The sequence below is a fragment of the Branchiostoma belcheri genome, unplaced genomic scaffold (genome assembly GCF_001625305.1).
Source record: "Branchiostoma belcheri isolate BF01 breed outbred unplaced genomic scaffold, Haploidv18h27 scaffold116, whole genome shotgun sequence".
NCBI classification, from domain to species: Eukaryota; Metazoa; Chordata; class Leptocardii; order Amphioxiformes; family Branchiostomatidae; genus Branchiostoma; species Branchiostoma belcheri.
Window position 1 is genome coordinate 940,726 of NW_017802558.1, and position 18,796 is coordinate 959,521.

General features: G+C 40.4%; 2 protein-coding genes across 2 annotated transcripts in view; one reads left to right on the forward strand and one right to left on the reverse strand.

Annotated features, from left to right (window-relative positions):
* The window catches only part of LOC109462395, a 34,937-nt gene extending 32,054 nt beyond the window's left edge, over window positions 1–2,883 (forward strand). Inside the window, exons 29-32 of the mRNA XM_019758935.1 lie at window positions 560–790; window positions 1,085–1,169; window positions 1,767–2,005; window positions 2,348–2,883. Of these exons, the coding sequence (XP_019614494.1) occupies window positions 560–790; window positions 1,085–1,169; window positions 1,767–2,005; window positions 2,348–2,883 (1,091 nt within the window). The remainder of the gene's footprint in view (window positions 1–559; window positions 791–1,084; window positions 1,170–1,766; window positions 2,006–2,347) is intronic.
* Window positions 2,884–4,877: 1,994 nt separating this feature from the next.
* Window positions 4,878–15,431, reverse strand: LOC109462433. The gene is made up of 7 exons (XM_019758988.1): window positions 15,069–15,431; window positions 13,444–13,606; window positions 11,029–11,085; window positions 8,459–8,493; window positions 6,869–7,051; window positions 6,160–6,357; window positions 4,878–5,358 (listed from the first exon to the last, which is right to left on the reverse strand). Exons 1-7 carry the CDS (start codon window positions 15,199–15,201, stop codon window positions 5,351–5,353), a joined length of 777 nt encoding a protein of 258 aa, XP_019614547.1. The 5' UTR covers window positions 15,202–15,431; the 3' UTR covers window positions 4,878–5,350.
* Between the last annotated feature and the right edge of the window lie 3,365 nt (window positions 15,432–18,796).

An 18,796-nucleotide genomic window follows, 5' to 3' on the forward strand; every position in this document is an offset into this window, starting at 1 on the left:
AACAACTAGGAAGAAAAGGAATTTCCTCAACTGTTGGGGGCAAAATATGAGCATTTTTGAGTTGATTCAGAACCAGTAATTTTTTTTTTTGCAAATCAGAAAAAAAATGAAGAGGCGAATCCGAGAACCAACAAATTAAATTGGTGTGGCCTTATTATGATAAAAAAATATTTCAAAAGGAGATATTATTCTTTAACCAACCACCATTTCCTGTTTCTGTTTGTTTTCCTTGTTTTGTTGATTTTACTATTTACTCATATACTTTATGTTTGTACCGATGATTATAACAGCTAGTCTAATTAGTTTAATCTTTCTTGATTTGTTTAGATAGATGATTTGTATTATTTCATTATTTCTTTGAATTATTATTATTTTTTGTTTATTTCTTTTCATTATTGATTACTATTTTTTGATTTAGTAATACAATGGAGAGACCAGGTTTCCTGTCCCCCTATGCATGTCTATTTATTTCTCAATTGTTATATTTTTGTTTTATTTGTAAGTGCAAAAACAATAAACAACAAAAATGAACTACAATATCCCTTGCCGTGTTTTGTAGGCGAACTTGGGATAGACAAGTTTGTCGACTTCAGCTTAACGTTTTGGTGGGATGACGCCTTCAAGACCGTGATGGCCATGGTAGCGTTCATCACTACACTGACGTTACTCCGAGTCGTTCGCTTCAGCAAGACTATCGCCAGTTTCATCGCCCTGCCGGGGGCCATGAAGAACGACCTGATCGGCTTCTCAATGGTCTGCGCTATAGCCTTCATGGCTTTCAGCTGTTCGGGTAAGAGTTTATATGTGATATCAATAACATTACTAGTATGCACTTACGAGGTACTAGTATGCACTTGTTTTATAAGGAACTAGTATGTACTTGTGTTATGAGGTACTAGTATGCATTTGTGTTATGAGGGACTAGTATGTACCTGCGTTATGAGGCACTAGTATGTACTTGTGTGCATTTGTGTTATAAGGTACTAGTGTGCATTTGTGTTATGTGGTACTAGTATGTACTTGTGTTATGAGGCACTAGAATGATCGACGTTTTTAAAGTAAGACGTTTTATTTTTGACCACAGGGATGCTTGTGTTTGGCACCCACATGAAGGCTTACACAAATGTGCTGCACACCAACTTTGCTTTATTTGAGATGTTGCTGGGCAGGTATGTTTCGCTATTGCATTTTAGCAAATAGAAATCAATTATGATTTCGTTGCCTGTATCCGATATAATAGTCATAGTTTGTCCAATAACGCACATAAAGCACGTGAAAACAAATTGTCATATTATCATTGAAAGTTCATCTGTGTTGAATTTTAGTCCAACACACAATTGTGCAGGGATCAAATTTTCAGCGACCACTGTCGCCTTCATCAGGATAATGAACGACCAATAACTTCACAACGTGATCTCGCGAGAGTTACGGTTTCTGTTTGCACATAAAAATAAAAACAGTATGTAATGACTATGTACAACCAAATGTGCGGGAGAACCCAAGAAACCTAAGGGTTTATCGAGTGGGTTCTCCTAAAATCCAATTATTCTTATGACTTCTTTTCACACACGTGTATCATAAATAAGTGAGAACGGAACAAACAAATTAAATCAAACATATAGTGATTGGTCATTAATTATCCTGATGAAGGCGACAGTGTTCGCTGAAAATTGATCCCTGTACAATTGTGTGTTGGAATAAAGTTAAACGTTTTACTAAAATGTCATGCTGTCAGCAGCGTTTTGATTTGCCGTTTATGTTTCCAGGTTCTTTGCTGAGGAGATCTTAGAATCGAACCGATACGTGGGCCCGGTCTTCTTCACCTTTTTCATGATACTTATCTTCATACTACTCGTCAACTTCCTAGTAACCATCATCTGTGATGCCATTGCCTCTGGTGCCTACATTGTCGATGAGCATGACCAGGAACTGGCTGACTATATTTGGAAAAGTTTCCAGGGGATGTTCGGGATCTATGTCCCTCCATCGGAGGATGCCCCAACAGGTAAATTGTTTTAGCAGGATGCTTTAGATATGTTTGTAGAAGCATTTTCAATAGAAAAAAATCCAAAACTTCGACTTTGAATACAAAGGATTTATAGTTCTAAATTATTAGACGATGAAACTTCTGCCTTGACTAATTATATAACTAATTTGGGACACTTTGATCTTTGAGGTTTGATCTCCGTAATTTATTCAGTAATATAAAGTTGAATTGCCTATGAGCATTGTTAACCTGTATGTATTACTTCCATAAACGTAACACTAAAGATTTATTCCCGATAAAAACGCCAACTTACAGGTTTGTGTATAACTTAAAATTTCTCATAATTTCTATCATTTACAGACGAGGCAAAAGAAATCGAGCTTAAAGCAACATTGCAAATGATTGAAGAATCTTTAAACGAAACACTGGACGTCACAAGCTGTATTCTGGCCTATAGCACAAGGTATGAGTCTTTCTCAATTCCACACGATCATGGTGATGTCCAACAACATATCCCTAAAAATCCATTTGAAGGAAAATATGAGTTAGAAGCTATGCCGTCTTCAACTTCCTATGGTATCAAAGAGCAAGTTGAAAATCTCCTGAAATCTCACGAAGAAGACACAGCCAGATATGAGGAAGCACAGAACGAGAGCAGACGGCGTGCCGAAGCCATGCTGAAGAGTAAACTGGCTGCGAGAAGGATGAAAACACAGACAAAACCGGATGGGGAGAGCCAGGCAATGGTGCAGTGTGCTCAACAGATGATGGAACAGCACGCTGCTGACAACGAGCGGCTGGAACAGCAACAAAGGACGAACAGACGGCTGTTCCAGAGCAAGCTTCGTCAGAAAATGGCACTTCGCGGCATGCAAAAAAGAGACCATCTAAATTGATCTAGACCATCTAAGCTATCATATGCAGTCTTATGTCTTCAAGTGTTTGCATACATCAGCCTTGGACACACACCTGATGGTGTCCAAAAGCTTGTCAAAACGTGATTTTAGCAAAATTTTCTTTTACAACGTTATTTTGAAGTGCTTGTCTGTGGTTTATGAATGGTATCACATTGAGTTAAGTATGCATTGGGTTGCAGTGTTTTGATATAAACATGTATGATATGGATAGATTGCTGAACAAGAAGCATTCAGATACCCATTGTTATATTTTCCATCAGATTCGATCTTATGGTTTAGTGTTGTATTATATTATATGGTTTTCGTAGCCGGGTCTGTTCAATGCAAAGTATAGATATTACTAATAATTTTCCATAGTTGCGAATCTGTAACTTATTTTAAGTTAGCTGAAAAATGTGTAAGAAAACATTAAAAAAACATTGCTTCCCTTATGTGTATAAATGAAGAACCTGACTTAGTCTCGTTTTGGAGCGGGGGGGGGGGGGCTAATTTTGCAACATTTACAGGCCTCTCTTGTAATCACGTTTCTTATTTGATTGTATTTTATATTTTCTTGAATAATTGTAAAGAGGTGTTGATGACGAATACTATATCATATATCATCATTAATCTCTGTATAACTTATATTGGTGAAGCAGGTCGTGATTCCTTATCACGTGCGTGTTTGCATGTGGGAGGGTCAATACTTAGTGTTGTTCTTTTCGCAGCACAATACTTTGTGTATGGGCCTGTTCCCTGCAAAAAAAATAGATACTACTATTAATTTCTCATACTCATTTAAAGTTAGCTTAAAAATGTGTCATAAAATATTACTCCTCTTGATGTGTATAGATGTAGATGTGATCTAACTCAGTCTTGTTTTTTGGAGGAGGGCTGATTTTACAACATTTAACAGGCCTGTCTAGTAATGCACGTTTCTTTGATTGTCTTTTATATTTAGTTGAATAATTGTAAATAGCTGTTATGACGAATACCATATCATATATTATCATTGATAACTTAATTATAACTTAATATATATTGGTGAAGCAGGTCGTGATTCCTTATCACTTGCGTGTTTGCATGTGGGAGGGCCAATACTTAGTGTTCTTCTTTTCGCAGCTCAATACTTTATGTATGGGTCTGTTCAATGCAAAAGGTAGATACTACTATTAATTTCTCATGTTTGATAACTCATTTAAAGTTAGCTTAAAAATGTGTCATAAACATTACTCCTCTTGATGTGTATAGATGTAGATGTGATCTAACTCAGTCTTGTTTTTTGGAGGAGGGCTGATTTTGCAACATTTACCAGGCCTGTCTAGTAATGCACGTTTCTTTGATTGTCTTTTATATTTAGTTGAATATTATTATAATTGTAAATAGCTGTTATGACGAATACCATATCATATATTATCATTTATCTTTGTATAACTTATATTGGTCATCAGACGTGGGAGAGTTAATTCTTAGTGTTATTTCATTTAAAAAACATTTCTGTGATTGGCATGACGAGACGAACTCAATAACATCGTTGTCCCGCCAGCTCCCATCATGCATCACCCATTCTTGTGAGGGGGGGGGGTGTTTTCACTTCCGGGCCTTGTGTTTATTTACTTGAATAATTGTAAATAGCTGTTATGAAGAATATCATATCGTGAATATTATCATTTATCTTGAATACCATATCCTATATATTATCATTTATCTTTGTATAATCTTTGTGGTCATCAGATGTGGAAGAGTTAATTCTTAGTGTTATTTCATTAAAAAATTAGCACTTCTTCATGGCACTAATGACTGATTTGGGTCAAATGTAAGGGACAATATTAGCATTTTATGATAAGACATTTTCAGTGTTTCCGATGTAACTTATCCTGTTAGTAGGCTATTTAGTGAAATTAATTCTGTCCCTAGAATAACTAAATATATCGTTCTGACTAAACGGCATACACGTATACAAGAAATCACAGACACTGGATTTGTTTCTGGCAATTTAATGACTAATTTACCAGTCTCAGGCTTGGATTCACTATCAGCTGGGCTGCGTAAATCCGTAACCTTTAGAAGGGATCTCTTCTGCAGGCAACCCCCCTCCCCAGGTATTCACAGTGCAGGAGTGCAATATACTGGGGGGTGTAGCCTTTCAGACCTCTTTAGTCTCTTTTTTTTTCAAAAGCCTGGTGGTGGATATACGTCCGTGGATGAATGGTAATTGAGGCTACATTTTGTAATCATAATCACCTTCATGATTTATGTGATTAGACAAAAATTCCTTGTACAACTTCTGTGACTGCACGTCATTTACGATCATAATGATATCTATTAATCTACAAGTACATCCATCAATGGAGGCTAAATTTCCTACATGTTCTGAACACCAGTTGTTGTGGCGCTCGTGCCGCTGTTTCGCACAGGAGATAAGATTCCGACTGTCCCACCAGGTGTGCTGCTCCCGCTGCTCTTCTCAAGGACCTGAAACAGGAGACTGAGCTTTAGTAAAGACAAAACCTAAAACTGGGTACTCATCTTTAGTAAGGAGAGGACCTAAAACAGGGGACTCACCTTTAGTAAGGAGAAGACCTAAAACAGGGGACTCACCTTTAGTAAGGAGAAGACCTAAAACAGGGGGCTCATCTTTAGTAAGTAGAGGACCTAAAACAGGGGGCTCATCTTTAGTAAGGAGAGGACCTAAAACAGGGGGCTCATCTTTAGTAAGGAGAGGACCTAAAACAGGGGACTCATCTTTCATTTTAGTAAGCACAGGGCCTAAAACAGGAGTCCATCTTTAGCTTTAGTAAGGAGGGGACCTAAATCAGGGGAATCATCTTTAGCTTTAGTAAAGAAAGAGCCTAAAAACGGGATTTATCTTTAGCTTTAGTAGAGAGAGGACCTAAAACAGGAGGCTCATCTTAAGCTTTAGTAAGGAGAGGGCCTAAAACAGGTGACTGAGCCTAAGTAAGGCAGGGACCTAAAACAGGTCAGGGGGCTCGTCTTTAGTAGGGAAAGGACCTAATACATGGAGACAGGGTCCTTTCTTTTAGCTTTAGCAAGGAAAGGACTTAAAATAGGGTACCCTGTTATAGCTTTGAATAGTAAGGAGAGGACCTAAAACAAGGGACTTATCTTTAGAAAGAAGGATGAGGAGGGGGACTCTTATGTCTTATGTAATATCGGTCAATATACAAGAAAAACTGTTCATAATTCATTTATTCCTTATTCTCAGGCTGGCCGGAAAGAAAAGAAGAAAAGTGATTTTAGAAAATTGGCCCTTACAGACGAGAGGGACCCCAGGCAGTTCTGTGACTGCATGGATCCATCCGCCATCCAAACACGACATGTCATGGTCGCCCTCTAGCGGCTGTTGCACGTCTTCGCATTCGAAGAAGCAAATGTCGCCGCTGATGTAGGGAGCCTGGCAGCTTGCGCCCTTCATCGTCACTCCCGGGTTCAAAGGTGGAACCGGGCAGTCCGCTGGGAAGACAGAGACACATTAAGGGGATATAAATACCAGCAATGGTGGGACTAAGGTTTAGGCTCCCTCTGGGAAAATAAGTGACGAGCTGACGAAAATCTAACGAAAATCTAAACAATCTTTAATGTAGTCATTGACTATGTCTACTCGTAACATTTAGTAGCCATTGTTGATCATACCTGATTGAGTTAACATCCATCCATCCATCCATCCATCCATCCATCCATCCATCCATCCATCCATCGATCGATCGATCGATCGATCGATCGATCGATCGATCGATCAATCAATCAATCAATCAATCAATCAATCAATCAATCGATCAATCAATCAATATCCTTTATTTATACTGGAAATGTCCTCTTCCCAGAGGTCCAGTTAGTTTACTGGGACTTGTAGGGCATGTAGGACATATAGGGGCCGTACCTTTACAGGACATGTACATGTAGAGGCCATACCTTTACAGGTCATGTAGGGTCTGTACCTTTACAGGTCATGTAGGGTCCGTACCTTTACAGGTCATGTAGGGTCCGTGCCAGTTTCCGTCCAGGCAGGTGGCGATGGATGACACTTCGTTGCCCTCGTACAGGTGGTACCCCGGCACGCATGCGTAGTGGCATCCCTCGTGTTGATCGTAGGGCGGCTCACACTCCGTCATGACCGTGTTCTCATGAACAGGCGGCGTGTCGCATGCTGGGATAGCAACACGGACGTCACTGGAGTTACATCTACATCTATTTGCTTGTAAGACCATGTTGATTTGATTATATGGATGGCATCCGCCTCTAGTAGAAAGGCGGAACAAGACATACAGATCACTCCGTAGGTGTCGAATGTATGACCCGTGTACCTTTTAGTACGCTCGTACATGTACCACATGCCCGTAGCCAGGATTTTGTTGGAGGGAGTTCTTCGAGGGACCAGCGAGCCCTGTAGGCGCGAGGCAAATGCCTAGGTGGGCCTGGGGCATGCAAACCCGAAAATTTTTGAAAATCGAACCTTCTGAAATAGCCTTTTTCCTGCGTTTTGGAGAGGATTTCAAGGGAAAACTCAGAGACAAATAGGATTCCAGTCCCGCTGGTTTACAAATCAGTAAACATTTTAAAGAAAAATCTTGAACCTTTAGATAAAAAGTGGACCTTTAAGCCTTATGTGGCGGGGGTTTCTTCGGAAAAGCCCCGAACTCGTCTTGGCTACGGCCTTACGGGCATGTACCCGGACCGTGTACCTGCATGTACCCGGACCTGGTACCGTTGTATCAACACAGGCGCGCGCAAGCCAGACGTACGTCCAGACAGACCGTCTGCCAGCAACCATTCTGGCTAGCTATATCCGACTTCCGTAAATAATTATTTCATCAGCTTGATGAATGTTTGAATACCAAAGTTATTTTATTCACCACCATTTGCTTAACACGAGCTGACGTTTCCATGACCGTCTGTGGACATCTTCATCAGGGCTAACATGACTGGTTCGCTGTGAATGCTGTGTACCTTGCTAGCTTCAGTGCACAGTCAACCAGTCATTACAGCCTTGACGAAAATGGCAGGCGATGATCGAAACGTCGGCTTGTGTCAAACAAATCGTTGTGTGCATAAAATAACTTTCCCATTACTAGTATACCCGACTCTGGCTTGTCATACGTATACGTATACGCTGTGAGACGGTCGGATACGGATATATAGGTCCTACATGTAAGTCAGTCAAGATACGGATTGACGCGCTCTCGTGTCTCGCAGGCACACATGCTACTGTAAGGTAAGGTACTAAATCCCTTGTCATTCAATGCAATTTCAGGGCTACAAAACTGAATGTTCGAAGTCAGTTTTCTGGTCACTCTGTTAATGATTCAACCTTATCACATACTGATATCTGAGAGGCAAAATTTCAATGTCGCTGACGGAAAACGGTTGCTTATTTGGCATTGTAGGCTGCTGGTTCTACATGTAGTTATTTATAGGTTGTACCCATCCTAACCCCTTTAGGAAGGCCTAGTGGCGACTAATAGTTGTTATAGAAGATAAGACCAGGAACGGCATGATACATTGCCCTATTATACTACAGAAAAATATTTCCATCTTGTATAAATGCTTTACTTACTTGGTGCATGTACACAGATGAAGGGCAGCTGGTCCCTGAACAGAAACAACAAAAGTGAACAAAAAATTAAATGAGTTTAATTATTCAAACGACTGCATTTTGAGCAAGTCAACCTAGTCTCTACCAAACTCCAATGTACGTGTTGTAGGGAAATAATAGAAATTGGTCAAGTTGAGTGACCTTACACCTTCGCCAAATAATGGTAACATTTACCACTGAAGATTCTTTTAGAATATGCAAATAATCTTCATTTGCATAGTTTCTTGAATTATTGGAGTCTATTTATTTACGCCGTTATCTTAACGACAGTTCGGGTTCTTGAGTTATCCTCCCTGTTAAAATCTCTTCTTCCCGAGCACAAGAGCTACTGACCATCTAAACGTCGTGACCCTATTATGTCCAGGTCACCAGATATCAAAACCGTCATTTTTGCTGCAGCACCATAACAAGCCGCCAGGGGGCCCAAAATCTAATAATTTTAGAACTAAGGACCTCCTTGCTAGGACTCATCAAAACCCATGCACCTACTAAGTTTCATGACAATCCATCCATCGTTTGAGTTATCTTGCTAAACATACATACATACATCCATACACACAGACGCTACCAAAATATAACGTTCTGGCGAAGGTACAATGTAACTACATAACAGATCAATGAAAACTATTTGCAAATTTACAAAAATGCCACATGCATACATACATACATACATACATACATACATACATACATACATACATACATACTCAGATGCAGATTGTACATGATATGGCAAATTGTTCCAAATACGTGTGGATCTAACAGAAAAACAGGTTTTATGATTTGCACACGTTTGATCCCCAGAAAATTAATCTCAGATTGCTAGTATTCTTATCAATAATTCCGGTATATTGTTACTATATATAATACATACTCAATGCTCTCTATGATACATACGTGTGTTTATGTCCTGCAAAGAATTTGTTTGTGATATTTTAAAAGGCGTGTTGCTGAATTATCTCGAAATCAGTAAATTTTGTATATTCTGCCAAAGCTGCCGTCTCCTCTTGTTATGGGTGTGTTCGCTTTCACATTACAATAAAATAGCCAGATTCTCTGACTGTCATAAAACCCATTTCACACTAGTGAAAAATGTCTTTTTGTAGCGTTTGTGTGGTACAGACAACAGACAGTCGGCATGTGGCTCTGATGTAGATCGAGTTGACATCAACAAGTCGGACAATGCGGTGACTGACACACAGACGCTACCAAAATATAACGTTCTGGCGAAGGTACAATGTAACTACATAACAGATCAATGAAAACTGTTTGCAAATTTACAAAAATGCCACATGCATACATACATACATACATACATACATACATACATACATACATACTTACATACATACATACATACATACATACTCAGATGCAGATTGTACATGATATGGCAAATTGTTCCAAATACGTGTGGATCTAACAGAAAAACAGGTTCTATGATTTGCACACGTTTGATCCCCAGAAAATTAATCTCAGATTGCTAGTATTCTTATCAATAATTCCGGTATATTGTTACTATATATAATACATACTCAATGCTCTCTATGATACATACGTGTGTTTATGTCCTGCAAAGAATTTGTTTGTGATATTTTAAAAGGCGTGTTGCCGAATTATCTCGAAATCAGTAAATTTTGTATATTCTGCCAAAGCTGACCGTCTCCTCTTGTTATGGGTGTGTTCGCTTTCACATTACAATAAAATAGCCGGATTCTGACTGTCATAAAACCCATTTCACACTAGTGAAAAATGTCTTTTTGTAGCGTTTGTGTGGTACAGACAAGTCAGTCGGCGTGTGGCTCTGATGTAGGTCGAGTTGACATCAACAAGTCGGACAATGCGGTGACTGACATCAGTAAACACTGCCTATTTGTAGTGACAACCGGCCAGATAAAACAACCACATATCACATGGGTAGTTCGGCGGATGACTTGTTTATGTAGAATAACGTATGAACACTTGAATATTCCGGGCTATGTTCTAAGATTTGGGATACACGATATATGCACACTATAGTTTTTAAGTTCCCAAGAATATTTTCCAAGTTCGTCAAGTGCAGTGCTAGTCATTACATGTATTGTTATCATCTTTACGTATATGTGTATGTATTGTTATTATACTTCCATTGCTATATGGGGGTATAGACTATTCAATTGTAACACTTCACGTTTTTGGACAGGGGTGATTTAGGAACAGTCCATTTGTGCGGGAGGGGGATAGGTCCATTTTGGGGCGATGTGGTGGAGAAGCCATCTGCTGCATTTGCTCCCGAGCAAATGTCGGCCTTTCTAGTCTTCATAACATTACTATAAAAGGTGAAGTTACAAGTAACATAAGACATGTTACGAACAGTTATGTTGCTTTAATCAATCTGTATGATCATTGAAGAATGGTGCCGGACATAGCAAAACTTCTGCAATTTCACAATTTTTGTCCAGTGGTATAGACTGATTGAAGAACTATTGACAATTAGTACATTAGATGAAACAAATTGTATCACAAAAAAAAAAAAAAACATGTTACTGAACTCTGGTGTGTGGTGTCCTCTGGCGCAGTCTTCCTCAGTGTTGGGACTGATCCAGGCACTACGTGAGGAAAAAAAAGTTATAGTCGGTATTCAGTCCACAAACTACGTATTTCTAGTAAGGCCATGTTGATTTGATTATATGGATGACATCCGCGCGCGCATGAATTTTCGGCCGTTTCCAAAAAAAAAAGTTTTCAACCATACTGTAAATCGTGCAAAACAGTTGCTAAATGAGCAAAAATATACCATAAGTTGCAAGGAAAACATTTAGAAACGATACCAATGTCGTAGAATGCCAAAATCAAAGGAAAAATAAATGAATTCGAAGAGTAGATTATTCGCCATAACATATTCTGTGCCATTCGTTCAACCTTCATGACCACGTAGATTTCATAGTGAAAGCAACTTTTTTTTTTTGTCAAAACTTTTTTTTATTCGCACGCGCGCATCAGTTTTGGGGTTCCCAGAGGATGTCATCCATATAATCAAATCAACATGGCCTAAACAATTATACAGGTTCCCTCTAATGGTGTCTCGGTGTTTTTTCTGAGACATCAGCTGCATTCGCATAGCCTAAACCGACATTGCGAAGCTAGAAATGATCAAAAGATTGGACACCTGATAAGCAAATGTCCACAGAATAGTCAATAAAGTAATAGTTTGTCAGTTTGATTCAGTAAGGCCACAGCAAGTAATTCTCGCGTGATTTTGGAGAAAAAGAATGTAAAATTTTGTTGCCCTCTGATGAGTATCTGACAGTGATCCTTGGGCCCTTGTCATCTTGTCAGACAGTGGTCAACATGTCAAAAAATGGATGTCTGTTGCCAAGCCGGAACGTGGATGGCACATAAATATATGAAGAGAGGAGAAAAGACAAGGCTCTGATTTAATGTTTTGTCGTTTACTTTGATGGAGTGATGTATTTAATTCCTTTTAGATGTGATAGTTCCTACTGAATCAAAACCATGTGTACAATGATTGAAAACCATTTATTCGGTACTTGTTGGATACACTAGTCTCCTATCTGGCAAAAATTCCGAGCTTACCAGAGTGAAGAAATTAAATAAATTTAAACTTTCAAACGTAACGATTCTTTGGTCGCGTTGCTCTACTAAATCTACAAATCATAAATATAAGAGGTGACGTCATTGTCCCCAGACGGCCTGTAATGTCTGTCTCGATCAAATATATTTATCGCTAATCGTTTGATGACGTAGCACTTTTTTTTTTATTCAAACATGTAATCACCAGACGTGGTGACGACACACTCAAGTTTTTTCAACTTATATTAATGCCGCCACCAACACAGGGGACAAATACATGACAGGACAATACTCATTTACACCTGAGCTAAGTGAGGAAAATCGTGTAAAGTGCCTTTCCCAAGGGCACAAGATCGGTGGCATGTCAGGACTCGAACCCGGGACTCTAAGTTCCGAGTCGCGCACTCTGCCGCTACGCCACACGACCCCACAGACGTCGCACTTTGACATCATTCATATTTTGTGTTACATACATTTCACGGACCCAGTATGTTGTGTGCGGTGGGCAATTTGGCGCAATTTGACTCTCAAATCTACATCCATATTTCTTGCCTCCCTTTCTTTAGTATACAACATCGCAAAACCCACAGAAAGGCACTTTACACGGCTTTCCTCACTTAGCTCAGGTGTAAATGAGTATTGTCCTGTCATGTATTTGTCCCCTGTGTTGGTGGCGGCATTAATATAAGTTGAAAAAACTTGAGTGTGCCGTCACCGCGTCTGGTGATTGCATGTTGGAATAAAAAAAAAACCCACACATTATAGAAAAGTGGGATCATTAATTCGTCTTCCATGCACTGTCCCAGAAAAAGAAGTCAAACCCTATAAGTTAGAAGTTAGTGTTTAGTAGTTAGAGTAGTCACGTACTATATTGTTACCCATCCTGTTGTCCATCCTATATTTTCATGTTACATGTAATGATGACAGGTTTATTGATTATAAAACATTTTGCAGCCCGGAGGCTGAATTGCATGTTTCATTACATTAGTGCCCAACTTAGCAACTTTAAAATATCATTCTAGCTGGGAATGTATACGTACATAAAATTGAATTGCGATCTCTACAATATAAAACTATACATATAAAAGACATAATACATTAATTGTTGTTTACAACTCATGAAGTTTTACTATATAGGGCAAGGGGCTCTTGAAGTAGCGCTTCGCACGTGCTGGAATAGGGTCGAGTTTTTTTTGCCTTGTTGACCTCCCTGTTACTTCGCCTCTTGTCTGAGGGAGCCAGTGATGGTAGAGAGCTGATTTTTATAGTTTTTTCCCTAACTCTCGGCACAAGTTTTCATTTCTGTCATAATTACAATTAGCCTACGGGCATGAACTTGCAATAAACTTTCTATAACGTTAACCCCCACTCACACTGTTCTGTAGAAGAACTCGGCCGCGTGTTCGTCGTGACAGTCGGGGGTGGCCAGACGTCCGTCCTGCGCCTCGCAAAAGGCGGCGGCCCCGGAGTAAGTCTCCGTCTCCGTGGAGAAGTAGTAACAATGCCCTTCGAGCTCTTCGTAACCTTCCGGACATTCTGAAAAGAAAAAATAGCAAAGAATGGCATGCACAGATTCGAGTTAGTTATTTACAGTCGAGCACGTTGTAACTTCTGTAGCCCGTCAAGTTTTCTAAAGAGTATGTAGAATATGAATGAAGACCTTTATTGTACATTTTGCCCCACTGGGCTAAAGACAGGTCACATATAGACAAAGTACATCATCAATGTTGATAATAAAACGGCTATAGTACACAAGTACGTTCAACTTCCTCTCGCTTTCTGGTAATCTTATAAATGTAGTTGGCTGTATGAGTAGTTAGAGCTGGTTTGTTAAAGACTACAAGGAATATAAATTTCTCTATACTATTCAAATGCTTAAAATGGGAGTATTTGCTTGACACAAAATCGAAAAGAACAATATATATATATTATATGAATATGTGGCGCAACGGCAGAGTGCTCGACTCGGAACCAAGAGGTCCCGGGTTCAGGTCCTGACATGTCACGGATCTTCTGTCCTTGGGAAATTCACTTTTACACAACTTTCCTCACTTCGCTCAGGTGAAAATGAGTATTGTATTGTCCCCTGTGTTGGTGTCGGCATTAATATAAGTTGAAAAAAAACTTGAGTATGCCGTCACCACGTCTATATATGATTACGTGTTGGAATATATATAAAAAAAAACAGAGTATGAAAAAAAACGTGATACAATTCTATATACGTTATGAACTCAATAAATTAATAAAGGACTGATAACATAGTGGGAAGGGTGTTTGATACTTTACGTGCTGTAACAAGTTACAACCATTGTCTACGTGGCACTCGATGACGTCATACATATTTGGAGTGCCCTACTTGCAACTGTAGCTCATGAGACCCTACAGATCCTACCTTCGTGTGATTTCTTTGTATCACTGTTTGCCTGTTTTCTGATCGTTCCCGCATTCTGATATATTTGAGCCTGTTTGGTGCGACACCTCTAGGCTAGGGTACCAATTTGAATGAAAAGCGCCAGTCACCCCAAAAGGGGGCTACGGATAGTCAAACTCTTAGTAATTTCTACCAAGTACAGCTGAAATTTATGCACTTTATACGACTTTTTAGTCTTTAACAGACCACTTTCTTTAGTTCATGACAAACACAGGAGCCATCGGTTAAAACTAGCTGAATAAATGTGCCAAAGTTGGAACTAGTAGGTCCGGGTGGCAAACAACCGTAACAGACCCAGCCGGGCGGGGCTTTTTTTCTTTCAATGAACAAAACTCTCCACAGATAGCTACCAGGTACTGATCTAATTACTAGTACTGTCCAATTAGCGATTAAATATCGGAAAACAATCAGAACCCCGTAGCTTTAAGCGAGCTGTGGGGAGTTGAAGAAAAAAAAAGAAACGTCCAGGGTGATCTACACAAGAGAGGATACAAGTGGTCAACTCTGTCTTAATTCAAGAGCGGCAAAATATGAGGAAAATCCCCCGTTAGATGCTTGAGTTCCTACCGTGCAAGTGTTCGCCGACATGGTCGTGTTCGTGTGACTCGTCGTCTGGATCTCCGTCGGCAAGGACCCGGCGGGGACTCAGCAGCCCAACCGCCGCCAGGAGGAGAAGAACACCGATGACAGGACGGGGCATCTCTCGGTACTGTTACTGACTGCCACACGGGGTCGGAAGACACGGCACAAGAGAAGTGAGGTAGTACTCAAAGTTTGTACCGTAGAGGATTGTAGATAAAGATACAGAACTGGCTACTCTGGTGTCTTTTGGTGTCTTCTGAAACAAATTTTCGGAGAACAGAGATTTTTGCCACGTATATCGTATCCTGTCTGGCAACAGGCCTGGAATGACGTCTTCACATATCTGTCAATTAACTTGGATTATGCGAACATGTGATTGAGAAGACTGTTGATGTCGCCTACTCTCCGCCGCCATGGAAGTGCGTGATTGGGCCGCGCGAGTTTGTGGGCTACATCCGCGCGCAGTTTGACTTGAGACTGTTTCTCTACTAAAAAGAAGGAACGAAAGAAAGAGACGAGGCACCATGGTGGATCCGTTACATCTGTAATATGGTACTTTTAAATTCAAGACGTGTGACTAAGGGGTAAAAATCTGTCGTGTCGTTTCGGGGAACGAATATCTCTTGGTACTTGTATGAAACACTAGACTAAGTCTCCTCCTCCGGTATTTTTTCTGGCAAAATGCCCCATTTAGAGCTGTCGATCAAAATTATGTGCAAGCGTCTTACAGAGTGAAGTAATAAATTTGAAAACGTTCTTTTGACGCGTTGCTTTTCTAAGGCCACAGTAAGTAATTTTTATGGATGACATCACCGAGCGCGCGCATTGATTTTCGCCTGATTGTGAAAAAAAATGTTGCCCTTTGACAGTAGACAGCATGCCAAAAATGGGTAGATATGTGTGCTGCCATGCCGGAACTTTGATGACAGATAAATGTGAAGAGAGGAGACAAGACAAGGCTCTGATTTAATGTTTTGTCTTTTATTTTGTCTTTGTTGCAGTGTTGTATTTCATTCCTTTACATGTGGTGGTGCCGCTGAATCTTGTTTAAAAAAGTTTATGATCTCAAAATTTGAAAATATAGGAACCTTTTGTTTTTTGGCCCGCCTTGATTTTTTTTCGCCCTATGGCATTAGATTTGGAGTCTGCGGAGGATGTCATCCATATAATTTACTTGCTGTGGCCTTATATTCAAATTAGCAGGTTGGTGACGTCCCTGATCTAACCCCCTGCTGTCCCCAGACGGCCTGTAGTATGTATTGATCTATTGTATCGATATATTTATAGTAAATCGTTTCAGGTCATGTAAGTTCTAGCAAAATTGTTTTTTTTGTGAAGGGAAGTGTTGCAATATGCGGATGTTCCTTCGCAATTTCTCGTTGATTTTGTCTACATAAGTAGTTATTCACTGTATAGTGAATATTATCATATAGCAAGGAGCCCTTGGCCAATCAGAAGGCTCAATTTCCCATTGGTTATCAGGCCGTAACCGTATTAGAATAACTGACCCCTTTTGGGACCGTGCCATTATATAGCATTATAAGCATGCCAAGCTTTCTAAGTTACGATAACATGCTAGCAAGATTTAGCTTGGTTTGACGAAAGTGAGGAAACTTCACGTGAACGAATTAGCGTTGTTTGGGTTGTGTTGTTGTTTTCATAGTCAATATCTTCAAGTTTTCTTCTTCAACATAGAATAAAATCAGCCAATTTCTTTAACTCAAGAGGCTACATGACAATATCTGCATCTCTATCCTTCAATTTACAATATATCGCCCTTCCCAGTAACACACCAGCTTCACAGGCACGTCATCATTACTGCACGACCTAGGCCTGTTACGCCCTATACCCCGTATACACAACCCAGGGATCGGCCTCCATATATAATGATCCATCTGAATTACAATCTTTCCTGCTCTTGTTCTTGACAATTATTATTGAGGCTCATTCCGACGACCAAAACGTCACGAATTCTGTCGGTGTGTGCCGACAGGGGCGTTAGCTTCCAATGGGGAGACTTGCCGATGGGGAGCACAGATATGCCGGGTTTAGTGCAGTACCGGTCCCGGTCGGGCTGTGACAGGACTGCCGGGTTTAGTGCAGTACCGGTCCCGGTCGGGCTGTGGCAGGACTGTCAGGTTTAGTGTAGTACCGGTCCCGGTTGGGCTGGGACAGGACTGCCGGGTTTATCAGTGTAATACCCGTCCTGGTCGGGCTGCGACAGGACTGCCGGGTTTAGTGTAGTAGCGGTCCCGGTCGGGCTGCGACAGGACTGTCGGGTTTAGTGCAGTGCCGGTCCCGGTGGGACTGGGACAGGACTGTCGGGTTTATCAGTGTAATACCCGTCCCGGCCGGGCTGCGGCAGGACTGGCTCCGTGCGCGTGTAGTCGCGTGGGGAGGGCGGCAGGATGACCTGGTACCCGGGCCTGGTGGAGTCAGGCGACGGGAAACTGCTGCTGGGAGCCGAGTTCTCTTCTCCTAGTGGTCGATGACTTCTTCTGATACAGAGAAAAAATAATAATTCATCATAAAAATCTTAATCACGACATAGGTAACACAAGTGGAATCTAATTTTGAACAAAGTGTCATTGCCGAAGGCACGAACATGTAAAAACACGTATTGTTTGGATGACTGGATGTTAGTCTGGCACTATAAGAGACGCCTCAATTAAGTATGAAATGATGATGAAATTGTGCTACGAAATGGCTGTAGTAAATGTCAACATCTGGCAGATTTTCTCATCCGGAATATTTTCGTTTTGCCGCCTTGTACTTGTATTGGATGCCTTGATTGGTTGTTGTGTGTTGTGGTCCAATTGATGTTCGTTATACATGCATGTATGAGAAAATCTGCCAGATGTTGACATTTACTACAGCCATTTCGTAGCACAATTTCATCATCATTTCATACTTAATTGAGGCGTCTCTTTTTTTAGCACCGCCCATAAATAACTAGAATCATTCAGCCTATGATACAAAACAAACGACCGTTTCCAAACAACAGAACATTGAGTTTGACCCCCCCTCCCCCCAATGTTGCCGCCCTGCAATTGGATTGGATACCTTTAACATTATGAATACATGTATTAGGATATTAGGTTGAAGTCGACGTGAGTTTTTACCTTCTGGCGAACCAGTGAAACACTGCACATGAGCAACACGGGGAGGGTCCCTCCCGCATAGTCACCGTCTGTTGAACCTCCTCAGGCTGGAGGCTGTACTAACTCCGTCCCGGCTGTAGCACGACAACAGGACAGGAATAGGACGCGTTATTATATGATTATTAAAAGTGTATTTAAAGGTTCTTGCAAATACATGCCCGAGGGCCAATTGCAGGTACAAACAACATGTGATGTATGAAAAAATACAATGGTATGAGAGACTACGTCTAACATTATACTACATGCTACAACATACATGGTACTATTTTTGCTGGGTTTGAGGCAGCGGAAGACAAATTTACCAACTTCCGATATAATATGTGGGTTCTTTGATTTTAGTAGACTAGAAATTGTTTTCTCGTGATTGGGGATAGTGGGAAAGTAAGGAAGTATTTTGGACACGGTGGTAAATAATTGTTTTCTGATATCGTCATAGAATGAACAATAAGAGATGAAATGATTTTCGACTTCCACTGCATTTGAGGAGTAATATTCACAAATCCTCTCCGACACAGGTAGTTTTTTTATATATCGCCCTTTAATATAAAATTA